General features: G+C 34.2%; 4 protein-coding genes across 6 annotated transcripts in view; 2 read left to right on the top strand and 2 right to left on the bottom strand.

Moving 5' to 3' along the window:
• The first annotated feature begins 565 nt into the window (after nucleotides 1–565).
• On the top strand, nucleotides 566–2205 carry Atac1 (Ada2a-containing complex component 1). Its single transcript, XM_012375052.2, has 5 exons — nucleotides 566–1086; nucleotides 1182–1338; nucleotides 1396–1637; nucleotides 1715–1843; nucleotides 1917–2205. Exons 1-5 carry the CDS (start codon nucleotides 697–699, stop codon nucleotides 2166–2168), a joined length of 1170 nt encoding a protein of 389 aa, XP_012230475.1. The 5' UTR covers nucleotides 566–696; the 3' UTR covers nucleotides 2169–2205.
• Nucleotides 2206–4137, bottom strand: LOC105676850 (queuine tRNA-ribosyltransferase accessory subunit 2). Its single transcript, XM_012375051.2, has 6 exons — nucleotides 3700–4137; nucleotides 3481–3630; nucleotides 2933–3397; nucleotides 2643–2845; nucleotides 2449–2574; nucleotides 2206–2379 (listed from the first exon to the last, which is right to left on the bottom strand). Exons 1-6 carry the CDS (start codon nucleotides 3814–3816, stop codon nucleotides 2247–2249), a joined length of 1194 nt encoding a protein of 397 aa, XP_012230474.1. The 5' UTR covers nucleotides 3817–4137; the 3' UTR covers nucleotides 2206–2246.
• Nucleotides 4138–4182: 45 nt separating this feature from the next.
• Nucleotides 4183–15041, top strand: part of LOC105676847 (uncharacterized) — a 159594-nt gene continuing 148735 nt past the window's right edge. The window contains exons 1-4 of the mRNA XM_067348479.1: nucleotides 4183–4465; nucleotides 5549–5642; nucleotides 5763–5890; nucleotides 6258–6350. The gene's annotated coding sequence lies outside the window, so the exon portion shown is untranslated. The remainder of the gene's footprint in view (nucleotides 4466–5548; nucleotides 5643–5762; nucleotides 5891–6257; nucleotides 6351–15041) is intronic.
• Nucleotides 7272–15041, bottom strand: part of LOC105676845 (midnolin homolog) — a 75845-nt gene continuing 68075 nt past the window's right edge. For all 3 annotated transcript variants that reach the window (XM_012375043.2, XM_012375044.2, XM_067347426.1), the window contains one exon: nucleotides 7272–14692. In XM_012375043.2, the coding sequence (XP_012230466.1) occupies nucleotides 14284–14692 (409 nt within the window). In that variant the 3' untranslated portion in view covers nucleotides 7272–14283. The remainder of the gene's footprint in view (nucleotides 14693–15041) is intronic.

Genomic DNA, 15041 nt, shown 5'->3' with positions numbered 1-15041 from the left:
ATCTTTTTTTACTTCTAAGAATTAGAAAAAGATGAAGAATAAGTTAAACCGAGATTAAAGTTAATCTACGTTGGTGGAACTGGGCATAAGTGAATAATCGTTTTATCTCTCATGAGAAATAATACAGATATTTCTGCAATACAGATGTTTCTGTCAATAGAGTTATATTAATTTATGTTATTATTATTATTTTATACAATTCTGTAAATATTAATAGAATAAGTATATAGAACTGTGTTACAAGTATATGTTATTTTTATAAAAATCTAAATTATTCTAAAAAATTATTTAATAAAAGAGAAAAATAACATTTATTAAAAATTATTTTAATTCTTTGTGTTATTTACTTTATATTTTTACATAAACTGAATATTGCATTAAATGAGTTAACTTATTAACAATATAAAATATAATAACTTAATGGTAAAGATTTGCGAAAAGTTTCAAGTTTGCATTTTATTAATTAAATAAAAAACCTCTATTATAGGTCAATGTTTAATTGCAAGAAGAAAAAGCAAGGAGATACGACTTATGCGCACATATTAGAGAACTGCACAAGCGCTCCGCGCAGCACATGTATTTTCGTATGTATGTCACTCTCTGTGTGATACTTGGTTAGGCGAGGTTACAGCAAGGTTAGGTCTGCAATGTGTAGTTGTTTATCGTAAAAAACATCAATGATATTTTCCATAAAAAATGAATGACGAAGAAACAAAGTGTCAGGATGAAGAGGAAAATGAATTTTATTTCGAATCTGATCATTTGGCATTAAAGGGTAACAAAGATTATAGCGCTTTTTTAAAAACGATAGTTATTCTTGAGGCTCAAAGAGCTCAAGCTATAGAAGATTTAGACAAACTTATGTTAGCACGATCTAAAGCGATGAAAGATCCAATATCATTCGTGGCACAATTGCAAAATGGTGATCTTCCGGAACTGCCTGGTCCGCAAAAGGTAGCGGAAATTCCTTATGTTGATTGGTCACAATATAACGTTACATTGCCAGATGTACGTCTGAGACCACAAACTAGACATGGTCATATATTGCCTCAGGTGCAACCTAAAAATGAACAGGAAAATGGAAAGGTATGCGAATTATTTTATCTGTGTCTTATCTTATCATTATATTTGTAACAACAAATATTCCTCCCACATTTATTAATAAGAATCTTATATAACAGGTTTTAGTTAGAGGTCGTGCTTTTGATGAAAGTAAGCCTGAAACTTTCAATCAATTATGGACAATGGAAGAACAAAGACGATTAGAAGAACTATTAGTTGAATATCCACCTGAAGAAATAGAAATGAGACGCTGGACTAAGATCGCTAATGCATTAGGTATATTAAAAACAAATATTGCTTTTTAAGTAAGATATTAACAATTTCTTTTTGCAGGAAATCGAACACCTAAGCAAGTGTCTAGTAGAGTCCAAAAATACTTTATTAAACTATTGAGGGCAGGTTTGCCCATACCAGGAAGAGGACCTAAAGTAAAATTAGATGTGAAGAAGGGTTTATCTCATAAACATCAACGTAATAATCACTTTTTATTTAAGCGTTCAACATTCTTCCCACATCAAGACATTTCTTTTAATATATCAGATGAAAACAAAGAACAACTTGTAGCAGAGGAATCTGTAAATATTGTGCACTACTGTTTTATATGATATGTAAACATTTATAAAATTCGGTTTATTAATAATGTTACTTTTAGGACGATGATGCGACAAATGGAGGAGTTGATGATAATCCTGAATTGAGGCAAATAAATTTAGTGCGCCAAGTGAAAACTGAAAAGGAACAGCAGCATTCGTCTTCTGCGTATAAACATGTTGGATACAAAGTACGTATAAAAACATTTTATATAACTATTATACATATAAAACTTTTTCTTATCAACAATATTTCATCTACAGTGCATAATATGTGGTGAAGAACCTTTAAGAGGTACAAGATGGCATTGTGCAGAATGTCACAGTGGAATTGATCTATGCGGTGATTGTGCAGTAGCACAATTGGGAGCAGAAAATCCCACACACGACCCATCCCATAGATTGATTTCCATCAAACCACCACAATGTACTAAAAGTTATGACTTAGATTATTTTCCACATAGTTTCAGTAATTCATCTTATAATTATCTCGATCCAAATTTTTTGCCCGAATAGTTTGTGCTCATTCAAATAAAGTATAATGCAAGAGATATTACATAGAGTAAAAATAATTTATTAAAAATAATGCAATAGTTATGCAACAGTACATTCAGATTTAGTAGTTGCATATTTCAAACGAATTCTTGTCTGAAGTTGATTGAATGTTCCATTTTTTATACTATGACGAATTGCAGTAAAGAATTCCAAATAATGATGGATGTTATGTCTGAAACGAAAATTAGTTATTAACAAATCATAAAAGATTAATAAAACTTGTACATCTATAAATACGTACATCATTAAAAGTACTGATCCAAGCATTTCCTTTGTATGATGCAAATGATGGAGATACGCTCTCGTGTGGTTCAGACAGGTCAGACATTTACATTTTTTACAAATAGGAGAAAACTCATCTTTGTATCTGGAAAAAAGAATATATATCCAGAGATATGAATAACACAAAGGGTGTGTTATCATATTTTACATTACCTCTTTTCTGCTACTGATATTGCGTATTGATCATTTTCGCAAGCGTCATGATCACACATAAAAGTTAAAGCTTGTGATTGCTCAGTAATTACATAAGGATAAGATGAATCGAATACATCTACTCCTAACTCCACAAGATCAAGTGTTGTAACTGGATTCCAACAACCCATTGATACCCTTACTTTATCAGTAGGCAACAAATTCTATAATTATTATATAAGTATTATAGCATAATTAATTAAAGAATTTTTGATATATGAATCTTTTAAGTATCAGGAATTGATATTTACAATGGTATGGTGCACTACTTGTTTAATTTGTTCCGATGAAATATTCTGTACAGTTGGACCGTTATTGTGTAATCCATCTATTACAAATCCTGCCAAAGGCTTATCTTTTAAATAATCTATGGACTCTTCCCTGGCTTGTAAATTATAACCACCTTCCACTGGTCCTAATATTCCTTTTGATTTTAATGTATCTGAATTCAGATGCATATTCAAACATTGTTCTAGCAAAGTTTTACTTCGAATGATTGCCTTTGATACTCGTTTTGCACTACTATTAATGTTAGTATCTCCATCGCATAGAGCAACATAGAGATCTGGTTTATAAGCTTCTACAAGCTCCATATATTTATTAGCAGTAAGAACCATTCTTCCTATTCTAGACCAAACTGAAATAGAATCCAATTGTTGAAAGCCAGAATTTGTAGTATATGCAGGATCTTGAATTGATAAAAAGTTTATATATTCCTAAAACAAAATTTTTTAATAATTAATAGTGCTATGAGTGCGATGACATTAATAGATGATTAATTTGTTCATTTATATTATACCTTCATATTGACGAAAGTAGCAAAAGAAGTATCAACCTCTTTAATAATATCTGCCATTAATATAGTAGAAGGAAGTGAAACAGACAGTAATTGTTGTTCGGATGTTACCATTTTAAAGATATCTTTCGTCAAATGTGGTACACTGCCACTCTAAAATTTGTTTTAACTCCTTTATAAAAAAATATATACATAATTTAGATAGAATAATTTATTCCATACCTTTGTATAAACAAGAAGTAAAGGTGTTTCAAAAGAAACATCAGGCATTCTTTCAAATCCACTTAATGTACCAATTCTTGCAGCACAACGTGCTATAGAGTTAGTGAAAAACTTCATTGTTATAATTTTTTAATTCTTTTTTGTCAACAGAAAATTTTATTATGATACACACTTATAAATAAGTTTAATAAGTGTGTAATATATTTTTTATTTGTACTAGTGAATATAATTATAGAGGCACATTGCTACACCCACGTTCAAAACATAACCTTAAAAAGATTTTTAAACTTCATGGCACAACCATTAAAAAATTTAATTCTTGATATTCCACCCTTTCAGTGTTTTATATATAAACTTTTCTGTATGAATCTTTAAATTTTTATAAAAAATATCACATGAAACGTTATTGATCACACTACTGAAAAGCATGCATGTCCAAAACAACTAGTTCCGGTCAGCGCATGCGCATTAGATTTGTTTTTTAGTAAGCAGTATATTACACTTTCTGCACTATCAACCGCCAAAATGTCGGGTCGCTTCTTGTCGCTTCGGACGCAGTGCAAGAAAACTTCGTAATTAATTGCGTATTATAGTTGTTAAAGGTGCATGAGTACAAATATTTGTTAGGAATGTCGATTAAAATGAAAAAGAATGTCCCTCAAAATGTATTAACTATTGCATATATTTCTAATTAACGACGTTTTGTTATTAGATCATGTCGGTTATTTGGCGGGCAAATCGCAGATTGAAATTGGTTATATGTTTAGTGAGTACAAATTTTCATTTCCATACATGCAAAAATAATCTTTACATGCTATGAAAGAAGAGTTCGAAGTGCGCCTTGTCCTTTTTATTAGATGTAGCATGTTGTCGTTGCAAGTAAATTGATAAAATGTAGTTGTGGATATTTGTTTGTACTTGACGACCTTTACGTGATTGTCAAGAAAATCGTCGCTTACTTCGGTCATTCTAAACTTGTGTATCAAACAAACCGCTGAATTAAATCTATTACTTATGTGCATAGACGCGTTGTTTCAAAGTGCGTTTCATTTCGTGTTCACGTATATTGTCGAGTGACAAATTCGCACGATAAAGTCGCAATTTTCGAAAATATATAGGTTAACTTTTAATATAACTTTTAGTGTAATTAAATGCGTACTCAGTTGTTTAATGGAATTAATGCAAAGTAATCTAGTATGGAATCAGCAGCGGATGAAGCAAATTACAATATCTAATGGGTGCATCCAGTACCGCAATCGCTCAGTGAGCGCTCAATAGCGCTAACTACGCTCTCTAGATTTGTGTACTGTATGCAAGCGCTCCTTAAGTCGCTCATCGTGAGCGGTCGCCATATTTGAGAGCGTAATTTTATGTCGCTCACTATCGCTCACTCGGCTCACTGCTTATTATTCCCGCTTCGCTTTGTCAATAAAAGGTTATAAGACAGTATAATGATAGGTTATTTATTTACAATTGTTACTTACATGGGAATTTTCGTCTTTCTTTATAAATTTCCGCGTTCCAGGACGTAATATTAACACTTTTTATGGAAAATAATCTTTTCTTTATAATTTGCTACAGAGGTTCTCGAAGTAACCTTTCTCCGAGAACTTCTTTAGAAAAACTATAAAGAAACGATTATTTTCCATAAAAAGTGTGATATTACGTCCTGGAAAACGCGAAAATTTATAAAGAAAGACGAAAATTCCCATACGTAAGTAACAATTGTAAATAAATAACCTGCAACCTAGCTATTATATGTACTTATTATCCTTACTTATTATTACATACATAAATGGATATTATAGATTAGTGTAATAGTGTGTAATAATAAAATATTTGTTTATAGAAAAAAATGGCTTTCATAGAAAGTCAATATCTTATTGAGGGTGTTATCTACAATATAGTAGAGACAGCTGATATACATGAAAAGTTACGAAAGAGTAAGTTAAATATATAATTTAATTAAACATAAGCGTAACAATATTTTGTCGATCCATTATTATTTTTAAATCAAAAAATATAATTTTGCTTTTAACTTTTACCTATCTGTCATAAAATAGGTTATATAGTTGTATGACGTCTAAAAGCTGTGAGCATGTATCCAGTACATGAAAAGCTGCTCATCGAGCGCTCACGAATAGCCGCTACTTAGCCGCTCAGTGAGCGGTTGCCGTACTGGATGCACCCAGTGAGTATTTACAATGGCTGCGTTCAGCAGAACAACTGCTGAATTGTCGTCTAGTCAACACTTAACGTTGATTTGTTGGTTCTAAAAGTAAGAGCCAATCATGTTCGATTGCTACCAAGCGATTTGTTCTGCTGAACGCGCCCAATGATTTTTCATTATTTAAATTTGTGACAATATTAATTTGCCACTTATTAAATATTTATTCAAATTTGTAAATAAATATTTGCGTAGTTTATTGTTCATAGTTTTATTTTAATTAAAGTAAGAATAATTTTATAAATTGAAAAATTAAGTTGTTAAATAATACGTAATCATTAATACATATAAAATGCATAATACACTACAGCTAACATATTACTTTTTTCAGGTGCAGAAAAGATATTTACTTCGAGTTCGACAACCAATTAATGGAATGTTACCAGATGCAGAGAGAGTACTTATTCTTCGGGTTCAACAAATGGTGAGTAATTTATTCATTATAATTGTACAAAATATTGATATTATCTAATATTGGTCTCTTTGTTTATTTGCTATGTCGTTACTAAAAACGGTGCTTTGACAATTAAATTATCCGAAGTTTGCAACTTTACAAATGTAAAATGCAGAATTATTTTTTCTTTATTTTAACAACAGACAATTTTAAATTTTGTACAAATTGTATGCAATTTATTATTTTTACAATTGTAAGATTACAAAATTTTGAAGATACAGATATATCTATAGAAAAAAATTTATAAAAACAAATTATAAAGAATATTGAAGCGTTTTTATTAGTAGTATCATGTTGTGTCGCATAATTAAATTGATGAAACGTAGTTGATGCATACGTGATGTAATTTAAAAGTTATAAGTCAGAAATATAAAAAAAAATTGGGAATATATAAGATTCAATATTATTTCAATGGACATTGATATAGTTTTTATCTAATCTTATTTATAAATTTAATAATTCAGTCTTTTTCAAAGAAAGTAATGAATTGTCAAGGCACAGTTTTGTATGCAAAATTTGTTGGAGTGGCAAAGAATCGTGATTATTGATAAAATAGCATTTATAGTAGTTGACATAATCAATTTGTTTTTATGGCATACGTTTTATCAAACTATTTTTTTCTTTCATCAATGAAAAACGTTGAAATATTCATTTAAAAATTTTTTTCTTGATAATCATAAAATTTTTGCGAAAGATTTTGTGAAGATTTTATATTATTTGATCAGTATCTAATAAAAATAATAATGATTTTTTAATGACAAAGCATATTTTTAGAATTTTAATTTCTTGTTTGTTGCAATGTATGCTGTATATGAATTTGTTATATTTTATATCTATATTATGCATATCTTTTTATTAATGGAAAATATTTTATGGAAGAAAGCAGATATGTATTATGAAATATTTCTTTATTTGCTGTACAATTTCAAATTTAAAAAAATGCAGATCTCGATTAGATGAAATCTCAGATTACAATATATACAATAATAAAATAGTGCGTCTCTTTACAATTTGTGATCTTATATACAGTTTGCGCTAAATATGTAATTTACACTAGGATCTTTCGAAGAGACGTTATCGTTTGTCACGACCAATTGAATCGCTATTGCAAACAAATTGCAAGAAATGATGGATCGATATGCTCGCATCTCTTCTAACAAAAATGTATTGATTTACATCATATGGTAGGTGGCATTTTAAGAGAAGGCAAGAGCAGAATGTTACAAGTACATATGAAACACCGGTTCGAAATTTCTGCCCGCGGGCGATTGTCGGAATACGGCTTCGTCGGCCGCATGAATAAGCAATCGGAACAACATTTACATTCATTCGGAGGATTATGAATAGCCTTTCCTCGCGCGAAATAAGGACTCGAATGATATAACGCCGCGGAGGGGGAGAAAATCAATTTAATCTCCGCTATGTGTCTTCCTTTCATCGCTACTAGATTCCTATCGGTCATATCGCTTCGTCTAATATCTCGTTGACATGGGTACTGATTTTTTTTCGGAATAATCCGGTATGTGAACTAATTCGATCACGTGTACGATATCTCTATCGGCAAGTCTTATCACAATGTAAACTTTCGTAACGTTACGTTTTCTAATCTTCATTGTGACTTTTGCTTAGGCAAGAAACGTTGAACTAATTAACGTTTTGTTATTAATGGGATACATATGACAACAATATATTTTCACATTATTATCAATATTTATTACATTCATATTGAATTAATTCTGAAAAATTGAGATTCTATTACAATACTAATAATATAGATCTATTTTTAATGTTTTAAAATTCTCACCAGGAGAGGGACAAGAAGAATAATATATAAAAATATATAAAATTTAAAACTGATTTATCATAGATTTCATATGTATCCCGACAGATTAGGACGGTTATAATTGCTATGATAAAATCTATTTTGTGATATTAAAATTGTATCAGTACATTTTTAATTTATGTTATTTATATAAAACGTTTCGCTCTAACACGTCTTTTTACATCTCAGAATATATTACAAAATAAAATAAAATATAATAGTATTTTTCTAATTTTTGCGGTTCTCGGATGTCCGTCGACGTGTTAAAACGTTACATCACAATACGCGGTGCGTTGGCAATTTGTACAATAATCGCAGGAACGTTTGCATGGCGCATATGGAAGATGTATCGGCCGATCGATATGAAATCCATTCGCAGAATAGTTCATGTCAGTAATCGTATCGCCTTCGCTTCATTGTCGACGTATCATCGATCGAAATTAATATTTCGCAGATAAGTTGTCGCTTCCGCAATGATACGTTTGGTTTTTTATCAGTTAATCATTTTTACGCAATACGGGTCTCAGTGCGACCGATACTTATTGTGCCACTCTATACATTAATACAATCGCGTTCTACCTCGCATTTAATTTACAATATACATACAGTATGTAAATTTAGTAAAATTTATACAAGAGCTACAGAAATATTTAGCATGTGCATTTGCGTTACATTAATGTTGGAAATCGTTGCAGTTTCGCTGACTGAATAAGCCGAGTGAATAACGATTTCCCATGCATCACTCATACATAAAGTCTCGCAGAACTATGACATAAAATGCACAGTGACTCGCTTGCATATTGACATTGACTGTATTCAAAGTGCAACTAGATTGTGCATAATCAGGCTTTGCTGCGACATAAGGCACTCGCAATATACGCATATGCGTGGAATGAATTACTAGCGGTAACTAATAATTATTAGCACGGATCATTAAATCGCGGCCAAGATCGAGTGTCGCAATACATGTTTTTTACCACGATCTTTGGAATATCTCGTCTGGTGATAATTATAAAACTAGAATGATTAAGTCATAAACCGACATCCACATGAAGACGACTTGCGATAAGTCTGCGAAATGTGATAAAATACGGTTAAAGTTCACTTGACTTTTCTTGTTTATGCAATATGTATAATGAGATTTCAAACTATGTGTAAGATTCTATTTTTACACAAGAGAGAGAGAAGCTCGACAAAAAAGTACCTTTTGCTTTAATGATATAAAATATAAATTTTTCGAGAATATAATAATTTTATTTTTTTTGTAATTTGTAACTACTTAAATATCTAATATTTTCTGTTGAGCTTTTAGTGTATTTGTCGAATCTTAATTATAATTTTAAAGAAGGAAGGATATTAGATTTTTTTGTATTCACGCACTCATTAAGTTCGTTGAGAGTCACAAACATGTGACTAAATACTTAATCTCTAAATTATTAAGAAACAGATGTCTAGAAGATATGTCAGATAAATCGCAACATACAATAGTAAAATATTCCCACACAGATATATTAGTCACGGATCAGGTGTACAATTAATTTTTATCGTACATGACACCAAAGTTTTGCTGTTAGCACAAAGAATTAGATTTTTGTGATAATGAAATATTTCTATTTACATGCAAATTGAAAATTAAGTAATTTTGGTTTTCTAGTTATAAAAATAGGAAATTTAAAGATATTAAAAATAAGAAATTAAAATAAACGTTAACGAAAGAGTGGAATTAATTAAATTTTGTTTTCTATATTTCTTTGATTTGAGAATAGATAGAGAATAAATTGCATTGCATTCGTTAAATAAATAGCGGAAAATTATTCTTTCATTGATTAACAACTTTTATGCTAAAGTTTTATAAAGAAGTGGAAAAAAATGGTGCTTGTAGAATCCTTAAGATCTTTGTAGTTATCTCGTAATCGCAATCAATTTTACGAATGAAAGGACAAGAGCAATTGTCAAAATCGCGATACATGGGAGCAACAGAGTCATTCGTAACATAGTGCGTGAATTCTTGTCTGCCTGTATATGCACATGTGTGCATATATGTAAGCTCGGATTCGAGGGGCGAGAAGGGAGGGAAAGGCTCGGGAATCGCCAACACATATCTCGATATCTCGCAGTTCGATCTCCGAGCTGGCCATCCGTATATTTACATGTATAATTTATATATCCCGTAGCTCGTACGAACACGCAGTGTGTCCAGCCAGGGCGGGCCCAAAACCATCCTTACGATCGTTCTGGGACGTCTATCGAATCTTGCGCGAGTCGTAGCAACAGAAAACATTATAAAAGAAAGTTCGGCTCGAGAGAAATTTGCGAGAATCCAATCGCGCAAATTCCCACGATCATATGACCCTTTGATGGTTAAGGATCTCTTAAACAATTTTGAATGTGCACTTTTTGGATTGCACGCGTTTCTTTCGCAATCTAAACGTGATGACAAACGGAATTAAACCGATTATACGGTAATAAAATCGATCGGTTTGTTATTTTGTACTTTTATTTTTCTAAAATAGATTTTCATCCGATATAAATGTTAATCATAATTTTTAATTTAACTTTTAACTTTTAACTATTGCTATTTTCTCGTATTAATCTTTTAATGATTTATGGGCCTTAAATATTTTTGGTGGAGTTTTTTTTAATCAGACATTTCGTATTATGCAAGATATAGACTGATGTATGTGTGATTTGAGAACTTAATATTGAAACATCTATTTTACTGTAATAAAGTGCTATGTCGTTACGAGATTTTCCGCAATAAATAGCGACGCGATCGAGTTAATCTACCTGAACGCAGATTACGAGATGCGGCCTTTCAGATTATAATTCCGAATTACTCTTGAACACGCGAGCTCGCTGGAAATCTCGGCGCGTGACGCAAATGCGGAAGACGCGCGAAGGGAAACGAAGCAAACTTTAATTAAGCGAATTCCATAATACGCTCGCGTAACGCGACCGTGATAAGGGCTACCCGTCCGGCCAAGACGACGTGGCGCAGTCGTGGGATTTTTTCGGCGGTATAATGCAGCACCGAGAGTCGAGGCGGCTCTCCCTACTGCCATTGTGGCCGCAAGGGCGCAATTAATTATAGCGTATCTGAAAAGGGAGCGTATTGTTGCGTCTGTGTTTGAATGCACGCGCTGCGCATTGCGTTATAGCTCGTGGCTATACGCCTCGGTGCATTCGTGCGTTTTGGCCATTTCGAAAATTGCCAATCGTAAAAGATTGATTTCACTTTCTTATTTTTGAAGATAATATATTTGACACGTTCCTTTAATTTATTATAAATTACTAACATATTAGCAAATTGATATTTGTAAAATATGCGAAAATCTAAAGTTTAGAAAATATTATACAAAAGTGATTTTGTGTGTGAAACCATTATCTTGTTAATTAAATAAGTTCTATATTATGTTGATTAGGTACTTTGTGGTAATAGATTTAATTTCTTTTTATAAAAATTGCAATAATTTCCAGCAATATAACAAGCGTTCGTTTATCCGCGTTCGTTTTCCTCGGTTAAACGTGCAGTAATTGGAAACTCAGAGAATCGAGTGATTCTAAAGTTATTTTCATGCATTTATGGTGAGACGCGCGTGTTTAGGTGAGCGCAGAGCATCGGCGGTATTCTCGTGTGTTTCGGAGAATGTGTCGGTGGGATGTAGGTATGCGTGCGTGAGCGCAGGTGAGTTAAAGGTGAACGACGTGAAACGCGCACGGGAGAATCCCGAGGCGAAGCGAGAGAACGCGTCTACTCGGCTTCGTGTCCCGACGAGGGAACAATCGGCTTCGCCTGAGAAGGTAATTAAGAGAACACGACGGCGACGATTAAACGATTCCCCGCCGAATCGAGCGAGACGAATTAATTCCGCCGTCGATCGGGAAACGAAGATAAACGATTGAAACTGATACGCCGTAGACTGAAATCTATTTAGTGCTTGAATGATAATCCCTCGCGTGACATACGGACCCGATTCGATGCGATTCCTCGAACAAAGTCCGCTACTAGTTGCATCCAATTGCCGCCAGAAAGATTTCCCACAATTTGTTGCCATATTACACGCCGAGGTCATGAAGATAATTTTATTATGAGCATTAAACTTCACAGTTGCGATGCGCTTCTTCCGTTTTACTGAAAGAGTAAGTAATTTGTTATCCTGAATAGTTTAGCATAAAATTCGGAGAACCAAAATTCGAAAAAGCAACCAACAGTTAACGTCGTTGCAAAAGATATTTTAAATTTAACATGCAATCTGTCAGCCGCTAACAATACTATACGTGAATGATTACGTCCGCTATTACGTTTGTGCAGAATAAAAACACGGAAAATATAATAATATAATAAAATGTTTTGAAAAGATATTTTGCGTGAATAATACATTCCTGCTTTGTCGAGCATCGTGGTCCGCCGACTTGACAGGGCACGGAATTCTGCAATTTTCCGTAATCGAGGCACGCACGTGAAAACGAAACCTCATTTACGCGCGGTAAGCAGAGAAGGATGCTGGTTGTGAATACGCGTGACTGCTTAGAGAACGGACGGATATAGCCGAGAGCACTGACTGGCAGTTCCGAACGTCAAATTACGGGGCACCTGCTCTTCAAAACGACTTCATTTCATTCGTATCGTGTAGGCATTTCGAATGCGCAGCGCGGCTTCTCTTCTCAATAACGTCTAGAATCATGCTCGAGTATCCCGCGCGATTAGATCCCGGATTAACCCTTTAATGCGTCAGAATCTAATACGTGAAAATAACAAGTCAGCTTTGTGTTGCTGTTAAGATTAAGATAAAATATGTACAAGTTGCTTTCCGTCTATCGTATTATTTATTTATAAGAAATTTGTGCTTAAATTGAAATCCATTTTTTCTATATCGAAAGATATCATTGTCTGTTGCAATTTTCCAGGTTTTCGTTACTTTTAGCCGTCATTTTCATTTTTTATTTAATTTGTTGCAAAATTAAGTTTTATCTCATCGATATGGTTACAGCAATTTGTATAGGGCAGTGTTTTATGCCGTTAACCACTTACATTATACAGGTTTGAAATTTTACTTTCCTTTTCCAAGAGAGATAATAGAGGTCGATTTTTCTTACCAGATACTGGTTAGCTTTCACGGAAACTTGTCAGAGTGGCATCAATTTATGGCGTGCTATGGCTGATTGGAAACCGCAATGCGTGATTCTTCATGCGATATCATTACGTTTTTACGTTACATGTGTACTCAAGGGAATATCATGCCCGAGTCGGCATCATAATTATTCGAAATATCCGCGCACTTATAATATGATGCATTTCAAACGAACGCGAACATGAATTTATCATTATTTTAACAAGCGAAATCACGCGTTTAGTGGCAGCTATGACGTTAGCCGTCATAACGGTGAAAATTTTTGTCACGACTGCAGGCTTTTTCCGACGTCACGAGAATAGCGCTTAATCGTGTATTAATTCCGCCGGCACGATTTGCTTTGGTCACTTACCTGCCAACCGGTTTATCTTCCGCTTGTCTTTCGTTTAAAAAAGTATCGAAACATTGAATACCTAGTATTTTGTTAGCGCGCAAAAGCAGAGGAGAACACGCCGCGCTGCCGATCGATTCGCGACGCTTGATCCGTCGATTCGCGTGTCTCGAGAGTCGATTGTCTTAACTGGACCGCAAAGTGCGGCGACAAAGGAGCAAGTGGAGCGTTGCCGGGCAAGAAATCGATTTTACCCGGAACCGGTCTCCGACACATCCGCCAGTTAAACAACGCTCTTACCAAACGCGAGCTTTTCAATTCCTCCTGTATGGGCAAAACTTGAAATTGAGCACCGTGAAACACTTTGTTGAAGAAACCCTCGAGTCACGACGACAGTGACGAAAAATTTCACGATCTTTTGTCTCCTCTGATCTGTTCGGTTCAATTCTACGTTTTTTCTAGTGCTACGACGCAATCTTCTATCATTCCCGTGTAGAAATAGTGTTAATTATAAATATCAGCACAAAGACTCTTCGTTCGCACGAGATGAACATCTTGGTTTCGCTAGTTACTACGTTTCAAACGTCGTCTCGTCATCTGTTTAAAAAAAAGTGTCTCTTAAATATAATCCGAAGGCACTGTGTTCTCGTTGATTGCTGCAAGTCTGTATTGCGGCGCGTCGAGATTCTGCGGATTCAGGTGCAGACTCGTCATCGCCGTCGACGTCGCGGACGATATCGCCGCGGCCGGCATCTGTTGATTCGCCGAATTCGAGCTGAGATCGCTGTAGTAGGCGCTGCTGGGAGCACTGCTCAGCGTCGGCCCGTCTGGCTCGGCGTCGCTTCCGGTGTACGCCGTGTTCTGGTACGAAGGATGCTCGCTGTTCCTACTGCCGATCCTCAGCTCCTGATGATGATGGTGATGATTGTGGTGATGGTGATGATGATGATGATGAAGCTGATGCTGGCTCGGCGGTATTGGCGTCGACGGTCCATTCTCGTACATCTCGTAGTCTGGCTCTTGTATCCTGGAAGCATCCGATAACGAGGCTCTCAATAACCGCTCGGCGGCCACTCGACCGGAATGCGCCATTAACATACGCGCGGCGTATCGACCGTATCGATAACTGCCGATTATGCGGCGACGCGTGTCGGACGCGCGCTTTATTATAACGCGTAATTAACCGCTCTTAGAAGACATTGCCCGAACAAAGCTAGTTTACCGGTTTAGAAAGACGTGAAGCGATAAATTGTGCATTGTTAACAGTTTTCGTAATCATCGATTTCATAATCAACTTATTAATTTTTTGACTAAGAAAAACTATGACATTGCAATATTTTTCATACAACTTGAATCAGCGGACAATGTGATAATCG

This window comes from Linepithema humile, chromosome 1 (assembly GCF_040581485.1).
Source record: "Linepithema humile isolate Giens D197 chromosome 1, Lhum_UNIL_v1.0, whole genome shotgun sequence".
Lineage (NCBI taxonomy): Eukaryota > Metazoa > Arthropoda > Insecta > Hymenoptera > Formicidae > Linepithema > Linepithema humile.
This window is presented reverse-complemented; position numbering and strand designations above follow the sequence as displayed.